Here is a 27,158-nt window from a genome sequence, read left to right as displayed (position 1 = left end):
ACCTACTAATTCAATACTCACATTTAGGGTTACAGAATTTTACAACGGGAAATAAATTTACTGATCATTTAGTTCGTCCCTCTCTTTTGTAGATGTGGAAATCGAGACCCAGATAAATTTAAATAACTTGGTCACCTAGCTGATACTAGAAAAAAAGTTCACTGATTCTCTCATTACAAGATTCTTTCCTATATGAATTGTCTTCACTAGATGTATATTATTTATTGTTTAAACCAAAAATATTTGGACACACATATTCATACATAACTATGCTTACTTGAGAATTTATATTTAACTTATGTTAACTCAACCATGCTGACTTTAACTAGAGACATTGTTAAAAGACACAACCTATTATACAGGATTTCTCTGTCGTGCTTCAGAAATATCTATCCATTCATATGTTCCCTCCCAGAAAATCAAGCTCCATTGTCCATTTCTTCAATATGCGAAAATGAAAAGAGGTATGTGGATCAGAAAAAGAAAGTGAATCAAAAATAAACCTTAACCAGGGAAATTTCTGGCTCTTTGATCAGGTTGAGGGCCATAGAATCATGTATCAGATGTCTTATCAAGAATATAAGCACATTTTTCCTTAATGTTCTGTTCCAATAGGCATTGCTATACAGGATAAAACTGTAAAAATGCAACTTTCATTGTGATAAAGTGTGTGATATAAGACTGATCAAATGTTCTCTAATATGTCAAATATATTTTTTTCAACTGTAGCATTACTGACATTTGGGACACTTAGTTCCGTGTGGTGAGGGCCTGTCTCGTACACTGTAGGATGCTTAGCAGCATCCCTGGTCTCTACTCTCTAGATGCCAGGAGCAAGCCCTCCACTGTAACAACCAAAAATGTCTCCAGTCATTGCCAGATGTCCCCTTGGGGCAAAATCAGTCCAGGTTAGGACGTACTGCTATAAGGTAAGACTGATTTCTTCAGATACATATGTATTTTTTAACTACTCAAAATATTCCAATCAAGAATTTTATTCTTTTTGTTTTCAGATTTTAAAAATGACATATGAAAAGGAAAAGAGGCTCAAGGCATCTCTAGAATAAATAAATACTTCATTTACATATTCTTTCTGAGCTAGAGCTAAAGCGGGCTCCTTAAATTGTTTTCAGTATTTGCATATTTACTCTCGCTTCTTTTTATACTCTAAGATATAATTATGACACAGTTACTACTTCACAACCAAGCTTTCTTTTTAACTGTTGGCCACCTGCTCTTTATCAGTGATAGCTTTTACCATATTCTTTAATTTTCCCGATATTGCAAAGTTCTCTCTATACATTATGGCCTGTGAAAGCAAAAACAACCTTTTTTTTTTTTTTGTCAGTCCCACAATTTCTTTAGTGTTCCACAAATGCCCTTCTGCCCTTAGCTTGCCCACTGATAACAGAAACACCTCAATGATGAAGGAGTGTGGCTCACACAACACTGAGCTAATACTGGAAATGGGTGACAATGAACAGAGAAAGCCAAAGCCCTGGAGACTGAGCTCGTGGGACGTGCGGAGGCTGGGGGGGCTCCAGGCGGGCACTGCAGTAAAGGCTCTCATACCAGACGTCTGAGTGAGTGATGAAGACTCCATCCTTGACGGACTCGGGAGAGTCCTTAGGGCAGGTATTTTCAACCCCATTTTGCAGATGAAATTAAGTCAAGCCAGGACTCAGTGCCTGTTTCTAGCTTATCAAATGGTCTTTTCATTTCACCTATGGTAACTATATATTTGAAAATATTTGAGTTGTAATTAAGAGCGCTTTCAAGGAATGGAAAAAAGGAAAGAAGAATGGGGGATGGGGAAGAAGGAAGAAAAGGAGAAAGTGAACAAGATTGAAAGCACCCTAGTAAAACAATAAATAATAAAAGCTGGCCTGGGATAGAGGATCTAATCTCACCATTTAGGTCTTCCTAGCAACCCTTGAGATTCAGTATCTCCATACTCGTCCTCCAAAACAGCAATATCCTCTACTCCCTCTCCCACACTCCACACCCTGTCCCTCCTACCCTCTCATGTGCGTGCATTCTAGCATGCACAGATATCCCTTCCTGACCTATCCCTTCAAAGCCCTAGGTCTTCGCCAGGGAAAACAACTGTGGCCATTTCTATTGCTTCCAAATGGTTTATTGCTGGTACTAGGAAATTTTCAGTTTATACTGTCAACCTTGGAGTAAAGTTTTTAGAAGCACGTCAAATGCTTCCGATGTTTTGATAGTTGTTAACCTTTTCAGCCTTCTCAATACAGAATTCTATGAATGAGCAGTCTCTCAAATCCAACACCATTGAAATATTTTATACACAGAAAAAAATATATAAAAGAACTGTTCAAATAATATTTAATGTTGGGAAAACATACGAGAAACAGATGCTCTGAGATGTGGTATTAATAGGGTAGCCATGTCAACACCTCTGGAAGCATTTAACAGTACGTAGCAAAAATCCTAAAAGCACAAGCATTACTAGACAGACCCAAGTATTGAACTTTGTGGGACCTGATTTTAAAGAAATAACTATAGATATGCTCAAAGATGTCTTTTCAAGGCAAAGATACTTATCCAAATATTTTTATAATAGTAAAAAAGATAAAATGGTAGCATGATTGAGTACATGAATTATGGTTTATTCATATAATAAAATACCAGACAAACTATGCCAGTAAAATATATGCCTAAAAGTCTGTGAGAATACATATGAAAATGCCATTGTTAATTGGGGTAGTGGGCTTTTAACTATTTCTTCATGCTTTCCCGAATATGCCAAAATTGCTAGAATGAATATATACTGCTCTAATGAGAAGAAAAAGACTGTCTCAAAAAAAAAAAAAACACAAAAAACCAGTATTTGAAATAATGAAAAAAAGGTGAAATTGCCATGGTTTCTTGCCCATAGTTAAATGTAAATAATTTCCTGAACGTCTCACCTGTTGGACCTAGGGCTTTCCTAACATCTGGCTGGTGAGTGGAAGGATTAACTCTGTTCTTGCATCAATGACACTTTCATCTCAACAGCTTTCATTTATTGGACATATAAAATGAGCAGGGCACTGTGCTATATTTATGCAAGTTATCTCCTTTATTCCTTAAAACAAACCCCAGACAGATATTCTTATTTTGCAGATGAGGAAACTGAGTAGTTAAGAGGTCTAGCAAGGATTTGAGCCCAAGTATTCTAATGGGAGAGTGTGTACAATTGACCCCCTATGCTGCATTGCTTCTCTTACAAAGTTTTCAACCTGAGCATCAATTCTCTGGATCATTTGGGGCAAGAAAAAGAGGTGTTTGGGGAAAAATAGCTTTAGTAGGAGTCTAGCTACAATGCAGAAGTCTTTGTAATATTGACTGAACTGCATTTTGGTTTCATATTATTTGCTCTATAATAGCTGAAACCATGATATGATTAACCTATGTGATGCTTAAGACAAGTTTAAAGATACAAGATGAAAAATAAAATCTGGGAATATTTTTTCACAGGTAATGTGACAAATGTCTCTACCTTATTCTCAGCAACATACTAGAGTATCATATATAGAAATGTGTAAGAACACCAAGCACAAAAACATGAGTCTGCTTAGTTAACACAGAACACATGGATGGCAAAAGTTTATTTTATTTATCTGCTAGAGGAATCATAAGAGGCAAAAAAGTACTACCAATATCGGACAAAACAGATAATTGACATTATCAATTTTTAGTAAGGTTCTAACTTTTTGTTTTTGTTTCTTTTTAAATCTGATTGCATTAAGACACATATACTCTTCAACGTAAAAAAAACCATCATACACTGAACTAAATGCACAAAGACCTCATTATTGGAACATTAACCATGATTATTTTAATATTCTCACAGCTCTACAATTTTGAGAATACACTGGCATTATATAAGAAGAGAAGGAGGAAGAGGAGAGAAAGGAGGAGAAAGAAAAGGTGGTAAACAGAGGCCTACTTAAGAATTCCTTGCCCCAGTTGTGAACAAGAACTAAACACAGACAATGAGTGGAACACAGATACTAATTCACATAACAGAGAGTGGGCAGCTCAGCAATGAACTGACATATAGAATTCCTTATGGAATTCCTCTGTTATTGTTCGGTTCTTATTTTCTCCTCTTTGCACGTAGTTGAAATTTCATCATGATGAATAATACCTTGGATCTTTTCTTTTTTAAGTTGTGAATGCAAGTGTTTGGCTTTGCAATACAACTCTTTAGTATCCAGAAGATAACCAATGCTCAAACAATAAAGATCTTTCATACAAAGGTTTTAACTTCTGCCAGTTGTTACTCATTTTTTCAGAAGGTTTTCTGCGTACATTTCTTAAACAACACATACATTATATAAAACATAAGAATTAATGTTCATTCGCAAAGTCTGATTCAGTGACAAAATGCACTACCCGAATCTAGTAACACATTTACTCTTTGCTGCATATAAATTGCATATAAGAAACATAAGCTATATTGTTTTGTGATCCGTGCAGTAAATGTTCACAAAAATCAAGCAAACACCTAGACGTTCTTCACTACTAAAATTAACTGTCCCAGTCACAAGAGACTTAACAAAAATAAAAGCACTGACGGTTACATCAAAAACATGCTGCACTGAGTTAGTCCTGGAGGAGCTGGTTAGCAGGGACACAAGGAAAGCACTGGTAGCTGCAGATTTTCCTCTTCATATGTGACTGAGACCATTCTCTTCTCACATGGCTTTACCCTATACCACAGGCTTTTGCTAAAGAGGCATTTCAGGTTTCAAATTAAAACAATTGACCATTAGTGAAAAAGCAGAGAAATGCCTCTCTTGGGTTTCTGATCCTAGAAACAGCTTGCTATAGGCCCTTAAGGCAAATGCCAGGAGTCAAAGACACTGTAGAACAGTCTCAGGATGTAAACAATAAAATCACTGGATGAAAACTCTTCATAAGAAGACCTAACTGCATAAGCCCAACTTCTTGGCTTTCGAAAGTAATGTGAATTTTATATCCTAGAAGCACTGTACTTTTTTTCTATTGTAGAGACTTCTGGAGTAGATAAAAGTTCATGATGTTGCTTAAAAAAATACATAGCATGGAGAAGCTACTCAAATACCAAGCAGTTTTCAGGTTTGTTTTTGTTTGTTTCACTTTTACATTTTTCTTTTGTAGTTGGCATATGGAAAACCAAACTGGGAAATCATAATGTTGGAGTATTTTAAGGGCATGCTATCATAGATATTAACAAGCTTATTTATACAAAAAGACCTCTGCAAAGCATGCTCAGCTCGATGCCACATTCCAGAATAGCCACTGTTGGTTTCTTTTTCCAAATTGTCCATGTTTACAGGCTTCACAAATATCCCTGAAGTCTTCCCAATATGCTTGGCAATGATAAAATTCATGGCAATATCATCACAGTTTTGAGTATCATCTATCAAAGCATGGACAGCTGCAGGTTGCCTCTGAAAGAGTTCAAGATATTTGCTATTGAAGAATGAGGCTCCAATCAGCACCATAGAGTACTGGTCACCATTTCCAGACCCTGGTGCTTGCATTTCAAAACTTCCATAACTGTAGATACCTGACGAAGTAGGGACGTGCTTTCTAGGAACAAATCCTACAATTTGATCAGGAAATTGCTGAAAAGAGGAAAAAAGAACAACTAAGTGTCACATATTTTTACAGAAGACATAGTGCAAAGGCAATGATTTATTATTACAGAGAGAACGAAACTGATTTGTCAATGTTTCCTTTCATCTAACTCCAGGTAACTTCATAAATCTATGTTCTGATACATTTACAGGTCAAATTGCATCACAACCCAAATTTCTCTGAAAAAAAATATTCTACCCTTACAAATGTTCTCCTAATTCACACATTATCTGATATTAACAAATTCCAGTCACCAAAGAGTCCAGTCCTTCAAACTCTGCTGTGAGAAAAGTTGACTGCCTGAATGCTATTTATTGTAGGAGATAAGAAATAATGGGATCATTTTGAAAATTTGTTCTAATCTCTTAGGAGTATATAAATTTATGGACCTACATGTGTGATTATCTCTTTTTCATGCTGATCTCAATGTTCATAAAAGTTACAGCTGATTTTAAACAATGTTATATTTTATCCCATTTCAGCTTGGGTGTTTCTGTTTTTTAAAAAAGGGATAATATAAATAAATGTTTATATTAATCTATATAAAATAAATGTTTATATTATATATATGTGAGAAAGATACATCAGAATCTTTGATGAAAGGATAGATGGTAGATGAGAGGAACTAAAAATAAAACAACAATCAACAAACAAAAGAAAAACACCAAAGCATGGGAAAGAGGTAAGAACTTACAAGGTGGAAAGGTTTCATTCACTCTCATAAATAATTTGAGTTTCATTCATTTATTGAACAGACACAGAACTAGGGACACACACATATGCAAATTAGGCTGAGTTAAATCCTATTTCAAAGCCCTTATAGTCTAGAGAGGGTAGAGGGGGGTATGACATGGATATGCAAACAAGGAATTACAATACTGTGAGAAAGTTTTTAGGTGCAGCTGGGTAAATCTGATGGGAACGTTGAGGGTAGAATGACAACTGTGTTGCTGGGAGGTCAGGGAATGGGGGATAAAGGCTGGGAGGCTTCAGAGAAGATGAGCTATTTACACGATCTAGGAGAATGAAAGAAATTTCACAGTTGGCTAGAGGGGGAAAAGGGAAAATACTACAAGTGGAGGTAATGGGCAAATACAAAGACGCAGATGAATGTCTACTCTAATCTTGCTTGCTTACATACAAACCTCAGATCGTTATGCTATACAGGGTTTGGGTTGGACTGAATTCAAGTTGGTCAATGGATTGAAATTGTTTGTGATATTTTTAGAAATAAACCCTGAAATCATATTTTTCCATCTTTAATTTATAGTTTACTCAGATGGTTCCAATTAACCACAGTCCCCACATTCTGCCTCCATTTTTACATTTTGGACAGATTGATTTTTAAGCTTCAATGGAAGTACTACGTTAGAACTTTTTGCCCAAGAAGCTTTTGTTTACAGGGCTGGAAGAAACTGCTGATACAGAAAAATTTCAATTTGTTGATCAGCACGCTAGGCATGAAGTTAAAAATTGGAGTTTTAAAAATGCTGATATCTGCAGAGTATTGTGACCACTTGCCATTAATATCTAATGCTGTTATATCCCAAGAAGCTAATTTAAAAAGTTACCATGGTGCCAATTAGATCATTTATTGGGTAGCACAGTGTTTAATTATTTGACACGGCTTCCGAGTACTTCTATGAAGTTCTGGTTTCAGGTAATGGTAGTGCAACTGGTAAAAGTTAGCTGTGACTAACACATACTCAGTAGGAGAGAGCTGCTTTTATAGGATACTGAGCAATTTATGCCTGCTCATTCAACCTGGCATTTAGGAAACAACAAAACAAAACAAATCCCTCCTACCACAATGGTACGTGTAGAATTATTCCTGCAAAATTTCTAAACAATGGTCTCAGAACCAGGATTAAATTTTGTGGAGGTAATACATAACTTCCTTTTATAAAAAGTTATATACAATATTAACATAGAAATCCCCTTACCATTTGAGACACATGTCTGTGCAAAATATCTCATCATTCTAGTTTTTGCTAAACCACATCATTTCCTCATTGTTCTCTGCAAAGTAGTTCTAGCTCTTTTCCCAAAATATACCAAAGTATAAATTAAATCTAGATAAAAGATACCGTAACTTTCAGGTTGGCTGAACTAAGCTCAGGGAATCTTGATTAGCCTATAACAAATTTATCCATCTTTTAGACAAATAGTATCTACGATATTTTAGGTAACCTTTATATTAACCATGTAGCCTTGAGTAAGTATGAGTCAAGGTCTGACAAAGGCGGTTTCATAAAGGAGACAGCAACATTACCTGCCAAACTGAGAAAGCAAAAACAAGGTCTGGGGTGCTGATGAGTGTGTCATCATCTACCATCAACACTGCTAAAATAAAAGACAAAAATTGAAGTTGAATAGTTTGGAAATGAAAACAAAAGTAGTAAAATACAATAGTGTCTACATAGATCATTCAAATGCAGTATTTTCTGATCTAATAAGTAAATAAGCAATGTATTCTTGGGGAGATTTGTCCAGTAGAAAAATAGTTTTTTTGGTATCATAACTGGTTGTATAACTGCCTGAAGGGAAAATAATCAAGTAGTTATCACCCATCATCCTAGAAACTGTTGAACCTATAAATAAATAAAGCCAAGATTCTTTGAAGCAAATGGCAACCTCATGAAACTGTCAGGAATGGGAGGAAAGAGGAGTGGCAAAAAAAATATATTAAACATAATCTAAATGGCATCTTACTATCAGCTGTAATGCAATAATTATAACATATCCTTTATTACAATAACATCTTTACCAGGAAACTGCTTCTTGACATCTTGGAAATTGTCCCCAAGCTTTCCAAAGTGCGTTCTTAGGAGTAACTTCCTTCATTTTTCTCCAGACAGTTATAAGACAACCAGAAGGCCAGAAATTCCCATGCCCGCCCCAGCTCTGGATAGGAGCAGCCCTTCCAGGCTGAGAACTCCACTGCAACTCACCACTGGTTTCTAGTTCAGGAAAGACCTGGAGTCTATTTCTCATCCTGTTTGCTGTCTGTTGTTTGAAGATCACAGGGATAGGGTGGGGTCCTAGAGAATTCCATAATTCATCTGGTGTCTTCTCTCCAATATTGTTCCATACCACAATCACTTTGTGCAGATTTGGAACAGCCTGATAATGATTTAAAAGTTTCAATAAGAGATCTGTTCTGTTGTACGTCTGCATTATGAGAGTAAAGGAGTCCAGGGTGGACTTGCCCTGCGATTTTATTTCCCTACGCAACATGAGCATCTTGTCTTCTTTGACAGTGGGAAGTAAAGCGGTCAAAGCGCCAGCGACCAGTAGTAATACGAGGATGACCACCAACGAGAATCGAAGCACTCGAATCCCCATTACTCTCCCAGGAAGTTTGCAGATGTGGCAACACCTAGAGGAAAAATGGAAACAACATACAGGATGTCAGCATTCTTACTAGTCCCTGTGTTTTCATATTTTTTTTTCAATGAGGAGAGATATTAATCTTACTTTAGTTCATTCAAATTCAGTTCTCCCTTCCTCCTCAATAAGGCAATCTGGCCAAAGAGATTTTTAAAAACTAGAGTTTAATGTGTTGTATCGGACCGAGCACAGAAATTCAACACTAAGACAAAAGTACGCCAAATTGCAGGGTTTATTGCTGGCGACCACGGAGGACTCACGTCTCTCCAACCTGTGGTCCCAAAAGAAGAGAGACAAGACCCACTAAACCACTTTGGGAGTGGGGGTAAGGAGCAGAGATGAGATGAAAGTCTTCAGATATTTCGGTGGGCTGTAAATCACCTCCTGGGTAGAGAGGAGGGTGATGAGCTCCGGACATTCCAAGGGCTAGGGGATGTGCTTGACACTTTTACAGAATTTAAGATAACCATTTGCTTACACATCGTCTGGGTAGGAGTTACTTGGCGCCAGAATGGAATTATTCAGGGGTACTTACTCTGGCTATTACTGGTGATCAAAGGCCAGCAATTCTGGCAGTTACAGATAAGAGAAAGTATGTAGCTTTACCTTTTGGCATTTTTAGCAGTTTCACAGAGGCCAAGGTTAACATTCATTTGTGAGGAGTATGGAAACCGTTTTGTCATTCATAAAATGGCAGTGTACAGGTTCTAACTCTAGGCTAGCTGTATCACATATGCTTCTCCTTTCTCACCCTGCTTGTTATGCAGTTGCAGACAAAAGATGTTACACACCTCACAGTGGAAGAGTTAAGCATTTAAATGTTTGCCCTCACTTTATCATGAAATCTCCAGAAGTGAGATTATTTTTCAACTGGGATTATATTTCCCTTATTAATGTATTAATTTCAAATTTACACTTCTGTAGTAGCAGACTTTTTCCCAAATAAAGTCATATCGAGAGCCATAATATATTAGGCAGCAAACAATTTTGATAGGTTTATTACTTATCAGTCCCTGTATTATGTGCTTCATATGCCACAATATGTACTTATTCATTCAACAGATAGTTACTGAGCACTTACTTTGTGCCCACACTGTTCCAGGTTCTGTGGATACAGCAATTAATGAGATAGAAAAGGTGTCTGCTGTTAGTAGCAGAGGAGATGACAGGGAGAAATAGATAGCACAATAAACAAATTCAAAAGATAATCTGGGGTAGTGGGTATGAAGAGAATCTCTTCATAAAGAGAATAAATCAGAATGATAAGCAAGGGCCTGATTATGTGGGTCCTCTGATCCTCATTAAAGGGTCTGGCTATTACTATATGCCAGATGGGAAGCCACTGCATCTAATTTATTATTTATTATTATTATTCCCATTTAATAGTTTAAATGCTTACAGAGAATAACCTTCCCAAGATTACCAAGTAATTTAAGTAATGGTGCTAGGATTTCCTTCAGGAAAATCTGCCCCAAGAGCCCAGGCTGTTCATGGGCCTGGGCGTGTAATGCCTGGTGCTAAATCCAAGTTGAACTGAGGCATAGCCCTTGAGCTTCCGCAGCTCCCTCTCTCACAGTACAAATCACAAGATATTATTATCAGCTATGTACTGTCTCAACTTCCTTAGGGTACCTAAAGCGTGTTCCAGAGATAGTCACAGAACAGTAGTGAGCAAATTGATAAGTACAGTCTGGCTATCCAATGGTCAAAAGTTTTTGTGTAATCAGATCCCTCGCTTATATGAGAAGAAGTTAAATCTCACAGACAGATTTTTGTTTTGTTTTGTTTTAGATGGAGTTTCTCTCTTGTTTCCCAGGCTGGAGTGCAATGGCGTGATCTCGGCTCACTGCCATCTCTGCCTCCCGGGTTCAAGCCATTCTCCTGCCTCAGCCTCCCAAGTAGCTGGGATTACAGGCATGTACCACCACACCCAGCTAATTTCATATTTTTAGTAGAGATGGGGTTTCTCCATGTTGGTCAGGCTGATCTTGAACTCCTGACCTCAGGTGATCCACCCACCTTGGCCTCCAAAAGTGCTGGGATTACAGGCGTGAGCTACCGTGCCCAGCCTCAGAGTTTTACAGATGCTTAAGACTCTGATTCCTTGGATTCCAATAACATTTCATTTCCATGCTTGCTGACTCCTACTGTAGCACTGTCGGCTTTCAATTATCTCTGTTTTTCAGCCTTCTGCTATTTCTGCTTCTGACTCCACGCTACTTACTCTTCCACAAGCCACCAGAAACATTTTGGGTATGGTCCTTGTTTTGGACTTTGGCAACTGAGTCTTCATAGCCATTTCACCATATCTTGGATCTTATTCAAGTACAAAGCCAGAAGTGAGGAAAATGAACTATTCAAAGAAATTTACTTATGGAAAAAAAAAAAAAAGACTGGAAACAAAAACCATTCAGGAGTTTCTAAACAACGTATTTAAAATACCTTTAAGAAAAAAAAATAGATCTCTTAGAAAGAATAGACAGGATATTACTCTTGATGACCTCAATTAATCCATAGTCTATCCCTTCTCATCCCCACTTCTGATACAGTTTCTCTTCTTAGGCTATATGATAAACAGTTACTATCATCTATTGCTTAATACAGACAGATGTAATACAGCTGGAAAAGACTTCTCACTGCTAACCACAGCTGAAGTATACTAACTGTAAACAGCTACTCTTCTTGGTATAACACTGCTCCTGTATATTTCATTTTTGGTACTTCCCCTTGTCTTGGAAAAGTGCACTGTATGTATACTTACACTGTAATATCTAAGCTATTGATTTCATGTCTTGGGATAAAGTTAGGCAACTGAAGCTAGGCCATCATTCCACAGGCAATCCCAAGACTGTACTCTAAATTTAGTTTGGAATTGAATAGAATAGTTTTGGAATATTCTATTTCAAACAAAATCTCATTTTCCTTTCCAAATGATACCTACTCAACATTTTTTTTTTTTCCACTGGGGAGACTTGGCAGTGGTTGGGTTGGTGACCATCGTATTTCTGTAACCTTGCTTCATGTTGTGAGGTGTGTTTTACAATTGTAGCAAGTTTTCTCTCTATAGTTCAAGGATGTAGAGAGATCATACATACCAGTCTTTAACATCTTCCTTTGAAGTTTATGAGAATGGGGAATAGAGAATCCAAGAAGGACAGGGGCATACTCTCCATGATGGGACAGTATGCTCAGACATGTGCAAGCAAAGGAAGCGTTTGTTCACAGGATGAGGAGAAGATAACTGCCATTCAGCAGCTCTCAGTTTTCAGCTGTTCAGATTTGAAAAGTAACGTCACCTTTAAAGTAAGCTTTTCAGAGTGCTTTCAAGGGTATCTCTCTTGGACTTTCTCGGCTGCTTGTTCTATTAAAAAGAGCAATCTTGTGTTTGTGCTTCTCTCATAGCCTCACTCTTAAGGTATAAAGAAAATAAACTATTTTCAAGGTAACCTTGGCTTTTCCATGTTTATTTTACAAGGATGGTAATTTAAAGCTTTAGTGTACCATGTTTTCATATAAAACAGCATATACCATTAATGTGGTCAAAGACAAATCATTATGAATTAATAATCTTGGTTCAAAGTCCTTGAAAATCCTTTTAATACAAATGAAAAGAAGGTCCCATAACACATATTTTCAGTTCTATATAAAAATGGCCAGTTATAAGTACTGAGAGTGAAGGATCATTTTGACTAACTGCATTGCAGTATGCCACGATTAAGATCTTTATATTCATTTTCTGCAGCAGAGTAGGAATAGCATATTTTAAAACTTACATAGAAGTATTTCTGATCTCTAGACACTCAAAACTTACTGTCTCGCAGTTTTAATCCAGAAAAAGTAATGAAGATTAATTACTATAGCTTACTATAAATATACACTGTTGAAGACACTCGTGAGTGACTGCTTCCCTCTCATGTATTATTTAAGGAGGAGTTCATCCCCTGTACCATCATAGAAATTGCCTTTCAGATAGCTAGCTTCTAATCCCCTAATTTTACCTGTATCAGAAAGGTCTCAGGAGATATGAATAATTTATGTCTTTAGCAACATAGTGTAAATATTTCATGTGGTATTTATTAAATAATGCAGTCCAATAAAATTATGTAAATGTTTTCGTTTGCATAGTAAAGTATGAAGACCAAGTACTTTACAGACTGTCGTGCAAATGGCGCACTGCACTTTGAGAAGAGCTGAGGTCTCCAACTCCATCACAGGCCCACGAGAAGCAGCTTGAGTACAAATTGGAGAATAATCATGGCTTTACGGCTAAACAGATTTCACAGTTTTTAGTGCTCTTCTGCTCTTCTTTTAGAGAAAGAACCTATCATCTAATTTGCAGCTTTGAGCTCTCAATGAGAGATATGAGAAAAGCACATCTGGATGACCTATGTCTTACTCGGGAAGAAATAAGAAGTAAACACAAGCACCTCTCAGTTCTCTTGCCCCCAATTCCTAAATTTTCCCTTTAGGTTTTGGCTTTTCCTTTTTAAAGTTATGTCTGTATATATTTGCTGACATCCTGCCTCATTCCAAAAAGGATCTGACAGCACTTAGTCTATTCCCTTTCTGTCCTCCTCCCATCCCCATTACTCCAGTAAATATAACTGATAAATAGAGTAAATGTCAGCAAAACAAAACAAAAATCCTTCCTCTTCTCCTTATTATCTAAATAAGCAAAGACTCCCCCAATGATATTTTTTGGACATATTAATTAGTTAGTTCTTTATAGATAGAGAACACATCCTTTTAGTTATTTTAATACACTGTTACTTAGTGTCTTCTATGCCAGAGGTCCCAAATCCCCAGGCTACACACCAGTGCTAGTCCTCAGCCTGTTAGGAACTGGGCTGCACAGCAGTAGGTGAGCCATGGGTAAGCAAGCATTACCACCTGAGCTCCACCTCCCGTCAGATCAGCTGTGACATTAGATTCTCACAGGAGTGCAAACCCTATCATGAACTGTGACCTGCTCATGTGAAGGCTCTAGGCTGCGTGCTCCTTAGGAGAATTTAATGCTTGATGATCTGAGGTGGAATGGTTTTATCCCCAAACCATCTCCTACCCATCCATGGAACAATCGTCTTCCACAAAACAAGTCCTTCGTGCCAAAAAGGTTCGGGACTGCTGTTGGGGATGATTTTGCTTTCCAGGGGACATCCGGCAAAGTCTGGTGATGTCTCCGTCACAACTGGAGGGGAGATACTATTGCTATCTAGTGGGTATATGTTAGGGATGCTGCTAAATATCCTATGATGCATAGGACAGTCCCCCATGGCAAAGAATTAGCTGACCTAACACACCAATAATGCCAAAGTTGAGAAATCCCCACCTACATATAAGTTGCCTAATAAGACACACTTAAACATCATGGGGAGGACTACTAGAGAGGGGGCTTCTGAAAATCCTATTTCTATTAGTTAGACTCAAACAGTAAGAGACAAAACCCTGTCTCTACAACTGCCCCGGGAGGCCAAGCATGGTGGCTCACATCTGTAATCCAGCACTTAAGGGGGCCAAGGCAGGAGACTGCCTGAGCCCCAGAGCTTGAGACCAGCCTGGGCAATGTCATGAGACTCCATCTCTACAAATAAATTTTAAAAAATCGCCCTCTATAGCGCTGCATGCCCCAAATCCCAGCTACTCAGGAAGTTGAGGCAGGAGGATAGCTGGAGCTCAGGAGGTCGAGGCTGCTGCAGTGTGAGCTGTGGTTGCATTACTACACTCCTGCCTGGGGACAGAGTGGGACCCCATCTCAAAAAACAAACAAAAAAATACAACAAACCAACTAAAATATACTGCGCCAATAATTACATAATTACAAGACTTATTGCACAAACACAGAAACTCAGAGAACTGAAAGGGACTTCAGAGCCCTCCTTAGCCAACTCCATTGTTTCACAGATAAAGAACTCAAGCAAGGTCCAGGGATGAGGAACTTGCCTCAGGTCCTGCAGCTGCATGCGGCTAATCAGCAGGAGAACCAGGGCAAGACTCTAAACCTCCTGATGGCATGGTCCACATCTCTTTCCACTATGTTATGGTAAATTCCGCATGGATGTGTCAAAAAATTAATACACAAGACTGTCACTAAGGTACCGTTAAGATAATATAAAAATGTATACTTGTTATATTGAAGTTTTTTTTTTAGTAGCTTTAAGGAGAGATCACATACCATAAAATTTACCCATTTAAAGTATACAGTTCAGTAAGTTTTAATATAATCACAGAGTTTTGCAACCATCACCACAATTTAATTTTAAAACATTTTCAACACCCCAAAAAAGAAACCCGAGACTCATTAGCAGCCACTCCCCATTTTCACTTCCCTTAGCCCCTGACCTCCATCCCTGCCCCAGGAAACCACTTATTTATTTTCAGTCTCAGTGGATTTACCTATTCGGGACACTTCCTATGAATGGAATCATATAACATAGGACCATTGTATCTGGCTTCTTTTACTTAGTATAATGTTTTTGAGGTTCATCCATGCTGTATACATCAGTACCTCATTTATTTGTTGCCAAGTAACATTCCATTATATGGTACAGCACATTTTCTTAATTCATCAGTTAATAAACGTTTGAATTGTTTCCGAATTTTGGCCGTTATTAATAATGCTGCTGTGAACATTCATGTATACATTTTTATGTGAACATATGGTTTCATTCATCTTAGGTATTTACCTAGGAGTAGAATTGCTGGGTCATTATGTCAGTAATATTTAAATCTCTGAGAACTGAAGTAGATTTGAAAGAGCATTATTTGAAATTATAAGTAATTTTCTTAAATGTGGACATAGTATAAGAGAGTAAATTAATACATAGTCTATTAAACAACAGTACAAATTCTGTCATGGACATTTTAAAAAGGACCAGGCAATCTGAATTTCCAAAGATCTGCTATTCGGTTAATTACTACATAATCTATCAAGATTCCCTAGAAGAAATGCTGTTGAAGGATTCTTTTCTCAAGGCTAGTTCCTTCAGACTGGAAAGCATAACTATCCAGAGAGAAGCTAAAAACAAATATGCCAGTGCAGAGCATGAACGAAGATTATGTTCTCTGACTCATAGGTAGAAAAGCAATGAGCAACGTGGTATTGTACAATGAGAAGCTGTCATTTTTATTTTGATGCCACAGATGGTAGAAGAATGATAACTATTCTGCCTTTCACTACGAGATTTGCCTCCTACTATACAGATTGTTTCTCCTCTGGCTCATCTTCCAGAATATGCACTTGCCTATAAACTGATGAATATAGAATTGTGAATGCTTAGAAAAGGGGCCTCATCTGTCAAGAGATAAAGTCATTCCAAGGTGGAATATAGAGGCCAATGCAGAACCTAGGCTGATACATGTAAGAGCATGCAAAAAGAAAGTTGGAAGAGACAGCTGTACAACCAATGAGCAGTTTCTGACCAGGATTATGGCATGCAGATGACCAACACTGTTCAAACTGAGGCAAAGGGGCATGTGGTGCCAAATTCCAAAAAGACATTTCCCCTCAATGGTACCTATATGTAGTGAGTTAATCCACGACTCCATGTGTTGGTACATGCTATTTTCTCTACTTACAAAACCCTTTTCTATTTCTATCTGACAAACTCCTGTTCCCTGCCCCTCAAATCTCTTTCAAATATCACCTTTCCTGTAAATGTTTCCCTCACCACTCTCCATCCCGAATGTTCCAGTGAACTCTGAATACTGTGTTTCTCATCCTTGTTTTCTGGTATTTCAACTATGGACTCTTCTCTAGCTGTTTTTTCAGTCTTAATGTGTCTTTCTGTCATTCCTTATAATCAATCTAGAACAGTGTCTGTCCCATTTTTTGACTAAGTGCTCACAACAGTATAGTTGAATAAAAATGAGGAAATTTATGTCTAAATTATCCTAAACATCAATGGATGCCTGAAACATTAACAGAATAAACTCAGATTAAATGCAAATTAAGCCCCAATTAAGACTGGACAGTACAGAAGCCACCATCCCCTACACAGAAGACCTGGGTCATCACCCATCTGGTGACGAGAATATGTCATGAAATGTGACCTCAAACACAGACCACTCAGGCCCCCCTGCTACGTTCAGTTCTGTGGCCAAGCCACTTGATAAATAAAAGATGTCTCAGATCTCTGATTTTTTTTTCCCATCTTTTCAAAGACATTCTGCATTAAAATATATTTGAACATCCCTGTTCAAATGAAAGCTCTTGGTGAATGAGCTGATTTGCCTTGGGGAAAACATCATTTGTTGGATAATATCATCCTTATGAGTTTCCCCAAGGAAGTTTAGCAGGTCATAATAACCAGAACCTATATTACTAATCCAGCAGGTGGCATACATGATTTAAGCAGACAAAAAAGTCTAACTTGGTTGAGAAAAGAAAATTTAGTTTGGGTTCAGAAAGTGACAAAAACTATAGACTTCATGATAATTGGTGGAAAAAGAAAACTAAGTCAGAACACCACACAACTCAATTCAATATTGCCCGTGGTAAGCTTCCTCCATTAAAATTATAAGCAGCATAAATTAGAATTTATTTCATTGTAAAATACAAAACGCCAGAAATGGTATATGAAAAGGTCACTTTTCATAAGTCTTTTCCAGGTGCTATACAAGCTTCTGGGAAGAGTTTTTGACTTCAGGGTTTTACCCACATTCAGGAAAGTCATTCTTTTCACTGTTGTTTTAGAAATGCCATATAGCTCTTCTCATTTTCTACCAATTTTATGCTCTCCTTCCTAAACGATTTCCCCTCCCTTTTTCCTAAGGAGCTCTTCTACTCTCACAAAGTTCTTCTTAATTCTTCTTACTTTTTTCACAAGTCTAAAACAAAATAATTTAAATTATTTTGTGTTAATAATAAACACAGCAGAAAAGGCAGGAATAGGAATATATTTATAATAATGAAAGGGTCCAAGCAGTATCACAGGTTCATCTTGTGATCTTGTGTTTATGGCCAGTTACAGTGACAGGAATGGATCATTTAGATGACTACAATCTGGATCAACTATGTTACGAACTAGTTATTAGAGAAGAAGCGATCCAGCTTTTCTATTGACAGAACTGGCTACACATACATACGATTATTGATAACCAATTTAAACCATGTTATTTAGAAGGCCTCGTCCTGCCCTTATTCTACTTTTTAGACTACGGTTCTTAAACAATTCCTAAAACATTGAGAAGTAGCTACATGGACTTCAGCATCACATTTGAATAGATTGCTGCTGCTGCAATAGGTCATTTAGCACTGCAAGCTGTGAAGAAAGCATCTGTGTGCTGATTACATTAAATATCAAGTCTTCTTTCTGGCAGCCAGGTTGAATGAGCCATTTCTTAACAGGTAAATCAGGTTAGAATGAGCAGCACTGGAAACAGGATATCAGATACCGAGTGCTTGTGTTTCTATTTCCCTCCTTAATCCTAACCTATGCATTGCAAAAGCTGCTCATCGGTCCTGGCATTTTCTAGTCTTCCTCTTCCTCTTTCCTATACAAAGTATCTTATTCCTTCTTAACAATGCTTCAGGCAGCTACTATCAATTAACTAGAGTTTGCTTTATTATCATGGATTTACAGGGAAGTAACATAAATATTAAACAAAAGTCGTTTTAAAGCAACACTTGCTTCCTTCAATCCAGCTATCTGCTACTGAGGTAGACAATAAGGTCTTCTCTACTTTCAAACTGTGCAGGTCTGAATTATGCTAGATAAAAGTTCTTTCTAGCTTTGCACAGATCTCCTGGAATAGTCAATTAATTGTAGCTATTGATGATGATAATGATGATGATGATGTTTGGAGATGACCAATCCGATGGACACATATTAGAGCAGGAGAAGAGTGGCCCTATTCCTAAGAGGAACATATCCATGACTCATAGGATCCAAGGAGTCAACGCATCCTAAGAGGAAAGCCTAGAAATAGAAAAGCATTTTTAGCTCAGTACAGTGCCATGCAAAATTAGTTTTAGAAATGGGTCAAAAGGAAACAAAGTACATCTGCAACTATTGTACTTTTACCAGTCCAGGATACTGGAGCTTTTCATTTGAATCTGTTTTGTCAGGAAACAGATCCCTGTTCTGTTCTATAGAACCCTTTCTTTTTTATCCAACATTGGTTTTCAGCAATATACTCATTTCCAAAATCACTCTGTAAGAGAAATGGATTTCACACAGATGAATTATGACTTATCAATATTTTTAGGTATTGAACCTAAGATGGACACAATCCCACTTCATGTGAGCTTTCTGGTGGTCCTTCAGTCAGCAAATATTTATAGGTATTTACCATGTGCCCAACACTGTAGGTGCTAGGGATGGTAGTAAGCAGTTCCTGTTTACCAATTCCTGCTCTCATAGAGCTGAGCATTACTAATGAAAGTTGTCAGAGCTCTCCCTGCTTATCAATAGAGTACCTCATATTGATAATGTTTCAAATTTTTAGAAAGAAGGAAAATAAAGCATATCCACCCCATTGTGTAGACAAGACATCTGAGATTGAGAATATAGGATTAAATGATTTTTCCTGAGCCACAGAAAGAGTGGCAAGTCCAAATCAAACTCTCAAAACTCTCTCACTTGAGCCACTTTTCATTTTCTAGGTCTTCTGACTAGTCTCTATTTACAGCTTTGTTCTGGTCTACAAAAATATTCAACTCTATACTTATTGACTTCATTCTATAACCTGGACTACTATTTCAATAGATTTAAGAGAGATCTCAGTATTGTCCAAGATTTTGGCTTAAGTAAGAACTATTGTTTCCAAGGAAACAAAATCAACTCTATAAGAAATAATTTTTCTCAGACAAAAGTACTGGTACTTCACCCATGTTCACTGTGGCCTTATTTGCAAGCGCCAAAAGGCAGAAGCAACCTAAAGGTCAATTGACATAGGGATGGATAATACATCTAGAAAATGTGATACATAGGTACAAAAGAATATTATTATTCAATTTTTACAAATTAGGGAATTCTGATACATGCCATGATATCGATGAATCTTGAAGACATTATGCTAATTGAAATAAGCAGTCATAAAATAACAAATACTGGATGATCCCATTTATTATGAGGTACCTAGGGAAGTCAAATTCATAGAAATGGAAAGAAGAATGGCAGTTGCCAGGGACTGGGAGTAGGGAGAAATGGGACAGTTGTTGCTCAGTGGGTACATAGTTTCAGTTTTGCAAGATGCAAAAGTTCCAGAGCTCGGTTGCACAATAGTGTGAAACAGTTCACACTACTGAACTATATACTTAAAACCATTAAGATGATAAATTTTATATATATGTACTTTACAACAACGAAACAAAAGCCAAAATATATTGTACTTACCTCATTGTGTTGAGGTTTAATTTTTTAAAAGAATTTCCTTATGGCTTCAGTGATTGACAGAAGCAGGCTCTCTTTTCACTATTAAGAGAAATCAAAGAATTTTCTGTGATGTTTCTGTCAGTCAGCAGGAAATTTTAAAAAAAGTGCTTTCAATGTCATTGTCCAGAAGCCTTGAGTTATTTTAGAAATTGAAGTTTGTTATTCTGTCTTCTAAAAATTAGATTTAGGCAATCAGGTAGATGATGGCTCCCCGTGAGGTTGGTGCTATATTTTGGTATTCATCTTTCTATTGAGGGTTGTATTACTCTGTTTTCACACTGCTGTAAGAAATACCTGAGACTGGGTAATTTATAAAGTAAGGAGATTTAATTGACTCATCGTTCCACATGACGAGGGAGACCTCTTTCAATTGTGGTGGGAGGCGAACCAGGCACCTTTTTCACAAGGCAGCAGGAAGGAGTCAGTAAGCACAGGAAAAATACAGCCACTTTTATAACCATCAGATCTTGTGAGAACTCACTCACCATCATGAGAACAGCATGGGAGAAACTTCCCCCATGATCTAATCACCTCCCACTGGGTCCCTCCCACAACATGTGGTGATTATTGGGATTATAATTCAAAATGAGATTTGGGTGGAGACACAGCCAAACCATAGCATTCTATCCTAGCCCCTCCGAAATTTCATTTCAAAACATAAGCATGCCTTCCCAGTAGTCCCCCAAAGTCTTAACTCATTCCAGCATTAACCCAAAAGTACAAGCTCAAAGTCTTATCTGAGACAAGACAAGCCCCTTCTGCTTAGGAGCCTGTAAAATCAAAAGTAAGTTAGTTCCTTCAAAGATACAATGAGGGTACAGGCACTGGAAAATGCTCCCATTCGAAATGGGAGAAATTGGCCAAAACAAAGGGGCTACAGGTCCATGCAAGTCTGAAATCCAGCAGGGGAGTCATTAAATCTTAAGGTCCTTAAATAATCTCCTTTGATTTTGTGTCTCACACCTATATCATGCAGATGCAAGATGTGGGCCCTTAGGGTCTTGGGAAGCTCTACCCCTGTAGCTTTTCAGGGTACAGTCCCACTTCTGGTTGCTTTCACGGGCTGGCGTTCAAGTGTCTGTGGCTTTTCTAGGCACATGGTACAAGCTGTCTGTGGGTCTACCACAGCTCACAGCTCCACTAAGCAGTGCCCCAGTGGGGACTTTTGTGGTGGCTCCAACCCCACATTTCCCTTCCACACTGCCCTAGCAGAGATTCTCCATGAGGGCTCCACCCTTGCAGCAAATTTCTGCCTGGACATCCAGGCATTTTCATACATCCTCTGAAATGTAAACAGAGGCTCCCAAACTTTAATTCTTGACTTCTGTGCATCCATAGGCTCAACACCACGTATAAGCTGCCAAGTCTTGGGGCTTGCACCCTTTGAAGCAATGTTCTGAGCCTTTGTCCCCTTTTAGCCATGACTGAGACACAGGGCACCAAGTCCTAAGGCTGCACAGAGCAGGAGTGGGGCCCTGGACCCAACCCATGAAACCGTTTTTCCTTCCCACAGCTCTGGGCCTGTGATGGAGAAGCTGCTGTGAAGGTCACTGACCTGCCCTGGAGACATTTTCCCCATTGCCTTGGTGATTAACATTAGGCTCCTTGTTATTTATCCAAATTTTTGTACCTGGCTTGAATTCCACCCCAGAAATGGGTTTTTCTTTTCTACCATATAGCCAGGCTGCAAATTTTCCAAACTTTTACGCTCTACTTCCCTTTTAAACATAAGTTCCAAATTCAGATCATCTCTCTCAAGTTTAAAGACTCACAGATCTCTGGGGCAGGGGCAAAATGCCACCACTCTCTTTGCTAAAGTATAGCAAGAGTGACCTTTGCTCCAGTTCCCAATAAGTTCATCATCTTCATCTGAGACCACATCAGCCTGGACTTCATTGTCCACATCACTATCAGCATTTTGGTCAAAACCATTTGACAAGTCTCTAGGAAGTTCCAAACTTCCCCACATCTTCCTGTCTTCTGAGCCCTCCAAACTTCTCTAACCTCTGCCTGTTACCCAGTTCAAAAGTCTCTTCCACATTTTGGGGTATTTTTGTAGCAATGCCCCACTCTCTGAAGTACCAATTTACTCTACCAAGTAAAAAACTATGACTTGCTGAGGTTCTTGCTGAAAGCAATGGTAATACAGGGTAGTAGAAGAAGGCAGTGATCAGTATCTGCTAGGAGCACGTGATCAGTTGCAGAAAAAGGACCCTAATTGTCATGAGTTTTCCTCCTTATTTTATTAAGAATATGTTTATGCATGTGTACACTTGTACTAAGAAAATATCTTAATTTTATTTCCCCTCTTTTTTCTGTATCACATGATACATATCATGTGACATTTATTGACATCATATCAACATTTAAGTGTTGTTATCTTTATGTAATAGCATTTAAGTTAAGGATTAGCATGCTTCTGGTTGTATAAAGGATAGCTGTATTGTTAGGCATAATTGTGACTATACGATTGCTTTTATGTAACCATGCAATGGGTTCACCTTGCCTGCTGCCAAGACAGACCGGATTTATCAAGACCGGAGAATTTCAATAGAGAAAGAGTAATCTACGCAGAGCTGGCTGTGCAGGAGAACAGAGTTTTTATTGCTACTCAAATAAACCTCCTGTAAAACTCAGGGATCGGAGTTTTTAAGCATAATCTGGTGGGTAGTAGGCCAGTGAATTGGGGGTACTGATTTAGCTTGTGTATGAAATCTTAGGGAGTCGAAGCCGTCCTTTTATGTTGCTCCAGGGTGGGGGCTATAGATCTGGTTGGCACATCCAGGTGGGGCCATTCAGTTATGAGAAATGAAAAACCTGAAAAGGCATCTCAAAAGGGCAATCTTAGGTTCACAATAGTGATGTTATCTTCAAGAGTAATTAGAGAAGTTGCAAATTTTATGACCTCTGGAATAATAGCTAGTAATATTTAGAATTCTAACCCCTCTCATCTTAACTTGGTAGCTGCTGGCCTTTCAATCATTTTTACAAGAACAGTTTAGCTTTTGGGAGGGGCTATTATTTAAACTATAAACTAAGTTCCTTCCAAAGGAATGAACAAGGACAGTTTAGAGCTTTTGAAGAAAGATGGAGTTGGTTAGATCTGCTATCTTTCACTGTCATAATTTCCTCAGTTATATTTTTTGCAAAGGCAGTTTCATTTACTTGGAGATTAGGTATGATTTCAAGAAATGTGTATGGGTTTAAGTTGACAAGGGGTAGACTTGCGATGGTTAATATTAAATGTCCACTTGATTGAATTAAAAGATGCAAAGTATTGTTTCTAGGTATATCTAGGTGTTACTGAGTGTTGCCAGCAGAGATTAACATTTGAGTCAGTGGGCTATGAGAGGAAGACCCAGTGGCCACCATCCAATCGGCTGCCAGCACAGCAAGGAAAAGCAGGCAGAAGGTGGGAGAAGCTGACTTGCTGAGTCCTCCGGGCTTCATCTTCCTCCTGTGCTGGTTGCTTCTTGCCCTCCAACATCAGACTCCAGGTTATTTGACTGTTGGATTCTTGGACTTACACCAGTGGATTTTCAGGGGCTTTCAGGCCTTTGGCCACAGACTGAAGGCTCCAACTGTCGGTTTCCCTACCTTTGAGATTTTGGGACTCCAACTAAGCCACTACTGGCTTACTCTTCAACTTCCAGATGGCCTATTGTGGAACTTCAAGTTGTGATTCTTTCAGTCAGTTCTCCTTAATAAACTCCCTTTCATACATACATCTATGCTATCAGTTCTGTCCCTCTAGAGAATCCTAATTCGAGGGTCCAGAAGCAAAATAAATGCACATGATCCCAACTACCTAATGTTACACCACATTTGAAACCAGAGGATATATGACATGAGAAAAACATCTGAACATGTTAGCAATATGCATTTGTATCCAATTTCTAGATTCATAAGAATTTGTAGTCTTATGTACCTTTACAACTCCTTTTTTCACCAACAGTTCCCAGGGCACTCAATTTGAAGTATCTAAAAGGGGCAAACAGGGTTGCAGATAAATGCCAAGGCTGATTACTGAGGAAGGACAGATAGCACTTTCTCATTTCTTGCAGACGATTGCCCAAAAGGAGCTGGAACCATGACTGAGATGAGCTTCTGCCACTTAACTCTCTCTGCTTTCATTTCTCAGAATCCTCAATCACATGTCTGAGCAGCTCGGGTTTTTCCACCCATAGAGTCTGCATAGCTAACCTAATGTTAGATGGTAGGAGATGATATAAAAACATATTTAAAAGTTCAGGGTAGAAATCCATTTTTTAGTTTTAAAATGTTCATTAGTATATCTATTTTATGATCCTATAAACGTATTCAATCTTGTAACATATAAAGGAATTAAGAATTCTGATTGGTGACTTGCAAGACACTGACCGTTTGAACAGAGCTGAAGAATCATTTTTGATTTTCCAATACAACATACTGAAAAGGCAAAAGGAATGGCTTAGTATATATAGAAAGACTTACTGACTGCTAGGTGTCCCTCCACACAGCTCCAAGGGCATCCCTTGAGTAAATTTTAAACATCACACAGTTCTAAAATACTGGGCTGATTTGCCTGTCAAAACACCCCTCTCTTCACAACTTCTCACCTCCATAAAATTCCTCCAGGGAAAGAACTTTGACTTATCTGGCTTTGTATCCCCAGTGCCCAGCATGGAGCCTGGCACGTAGTAGACATTCATTAAATGACTGTTGAATGAATGAAACAAACTTTGATATGACAACAAAGATAAGTTAACATATATGGGACAAACAGTATTTCACAATGACAAAAGAAGTGAGGCACATCCTAACGTTTTTCACTCATAGAACTTTTCCTGATTTAAATAGTGTCCACCTACACTTTTATATTGCAAATAAAATGTCTTTAGTTTTAAATTTGGTCATTATGCTCTTCAAGACTGAAAGATGTGAAGACATCACTGTCACTTTTTGAAAGGAGAAGGTCCTCATGGGAATACCTATCATGTATATTTGGGGGTAGGAAGTGGGGGAATTTGGGAGTCTCTGGAAACTGCTGTAACTGAAATTAAACTTCAGTTTCTTGTACCTATTTCAGAACTATTTGAAAAAGGGTAATTTAGGTTTCTCCATAAACCAGTTAAGCAATTTCTGATTTGTAGCAATACAGTATAAAATATAGGATTTATTTTTAAAGACAGAATACCAAAACCTAAGTTCAAAATGCAGCTGACCTTGATGAGTTAGGATTATGCTGGAAATCAGTTGCTAAAATTTATTTCTATGTACTTCGCCGTCTGTCCCCCAAGTTAAATCATATCCAATAAAGACTTTGCGAGAAAAATGCAATTACCATAGAATTATTTATCTTTAAACTATCTAGTTTGCACCCAATTATTTTTTCCTCAGCAGTGCAGCAGAGTAAGATTCAAGGTCTACTGCTAATACAAAAACTTCCTTCCAAAAAAAGAGTAAACGCTACTAGTTTTAAATATTTCTACATTTAAATTAAAATAATGAAATATACGGTAACAAAGGCAAAGATAAAATACTCCTCTCAGAACTTACTTCTGATACCTAGCTGTTTTTACACAGCAGTTTTAATTAACATGAACATTTTTCAAAATTGTAGAGTAAGTACATATTTTCAAAAATACAACCACTTAATTACTACACCACGCAGGCACACAAAGTTCCAAGAACGAGAACAAACCATGTATATATCCTCATTGCAAAAAAAAAAAATGTTAACACTGGAGAATTTTGCTGTCTTACCTCGAGTGCAGTAGATTGCAGTAGAGCCAGCCGATTCGTTTCCATGCAGCTTGGTTATCAAAAAACGGAAGGGGCGTCTCGTTTGCTCATTTTTGTTTTTGTTTTTGTTTTCCTAAATCAAGCAGCTTGCATCTACCTTTCACTATTCGCTGAATTAACAACCTGGAAAAAGCGCCGCCCGCAAAGTGAGCGCCTGGAGCAGGGGACAGTCCCCGAGTGGCCGCCCCTCCCTTTCGGTGACGCTCCACTTCCTGTTAGCCTAAAAGGCATTCCCAAGAAGCTCGGTTTTGTAGTTTCCAGCCCACCTCCGAACGCCAATCCTTTCCCCCATTTCTTCTCCAAGGTAACAACTTTTAATCACTCACGTGACGGACCACCTGCCCTCAGCCAAACAACTTCCCGGAAAGGTGCCCGAAGGAGTGTTCCCGTCGACCCCGGGTGCCCGGGAAAGGCCAGTGGGGCTCCCCTCCCCGCGCTCCGCACACCCTCACATCCAACAGAGGCGCCAGCTTCTGCCTTCACGTTTCTGAAACTGGCCCGGAGGTTCTGAAAAGAATTAGAGCCGCGGTCGCTGCCCCGGGGGTGACCTGGAAGCGAAAGGGACCTGCACGAATTCGAGTTTCGGGGTTTCCGCGGGTTGAGATTGTAGGGGAAACAATGAATTAACCAAACCTAAAAATCATGCACGTCTCGTAGGACCTATCAGTAAAAAGCTTCTTTTTTTTTTTTTTTTTTTTTTTTTTGAGACGGAGTTTCGCTCTCGTTACCCAGGCTGGAGTGCAATGGCGCGATCTCGGCTCCGCAACCTCCGCCTACTGGGTTCAGGCAATTCTCCTGCCTCGTACGTTTAACAACCTTTATTTTGAAAGACATTGACGCCAGGCGTGGTGGCGCGCGCCCTGCTTCCCAGCTACTCCCAGGCTGAAGAGGAAGGATGACTTGCGCCCAGCAGTTCCAGGCTGCAGTGAGCCTTGGTCCTGTCATTGCGCTCCAGCCTGGGTGACAAAGCGAGAC

At 38.5% G+C, this 27,158-nt stretch overlaps 1 protein-coding gene across 6 annotated transcripts; it reads right to left on the bottom strand.

Annotated features, from left to right (window-relative positions):
* Positions 1-3,599: 3,599 nt before the first annotated feature.
* Positions 3,600-26,678, bottom strand: EXTL2 (exostosin like glycosyltransferase 2). Of its 6 annotated transcripts, XM_078332624.1 has the most exons (8): positions 26,510-26,678; positions 26,145-26,306; positions 24,780-24,827; positions 24,328-24,380; positions 20,361-20,438; positions 8,586-9,013; positions 7,907-7,977; positions 3,600-5,621 (listed from the first exon to the last, which is right to left on the bottom strand). In XM_078332624.1, the coding sequence occupies exons 5-8, from the start codon at positions 20,363-20,365 to the stop codon at positions 5,133-5,135; spliced, it is 993 nt and encodes a 330-aa protein (XP_078188750.1). In that variant the 5' UTR covers positions 20,366-20,438; positions 24,328-24,380; positions 24,780-24,827; positions 26,145-26,306; positions 26,510-26,678; the 3' UTR covers positions 3,600-5,132. The 6 variants fall into 6 exon arrangements, with proteins under 6 accessions (XP_078188750.1, XP_078188749.1, XP_078188752.1 ...); XM_078332623.1 differs by lacking the exon at positions 24,780-24,827; XM_078332626.1 differs by lacking the exon at positions 24,780-24,827 and having other exon boundaries at positions 7,907-7,974.
* Positions 26,679-27,158: the final 480 nt, after the last annotated feature.

Source organism: Callithrix jacchus, chromosome 7, assembly GCF_049354715.1.
Source record: "Callithrix jacchus isolate 240 chromosome 7, calJac240_pri, whole genome shotgun sequence".
Taxonomy (NCBI): Eukaryota; Metazoa; Chordata; class Mammalia; order Primates; family Cebidae; genus Callithrix; species Callithrix jacchus.
The sequence above is the reverse complement of the archived record's forward strand: the minus strand, read 5'-3'. Positions and strand labels throughout refer to the sequence as shown.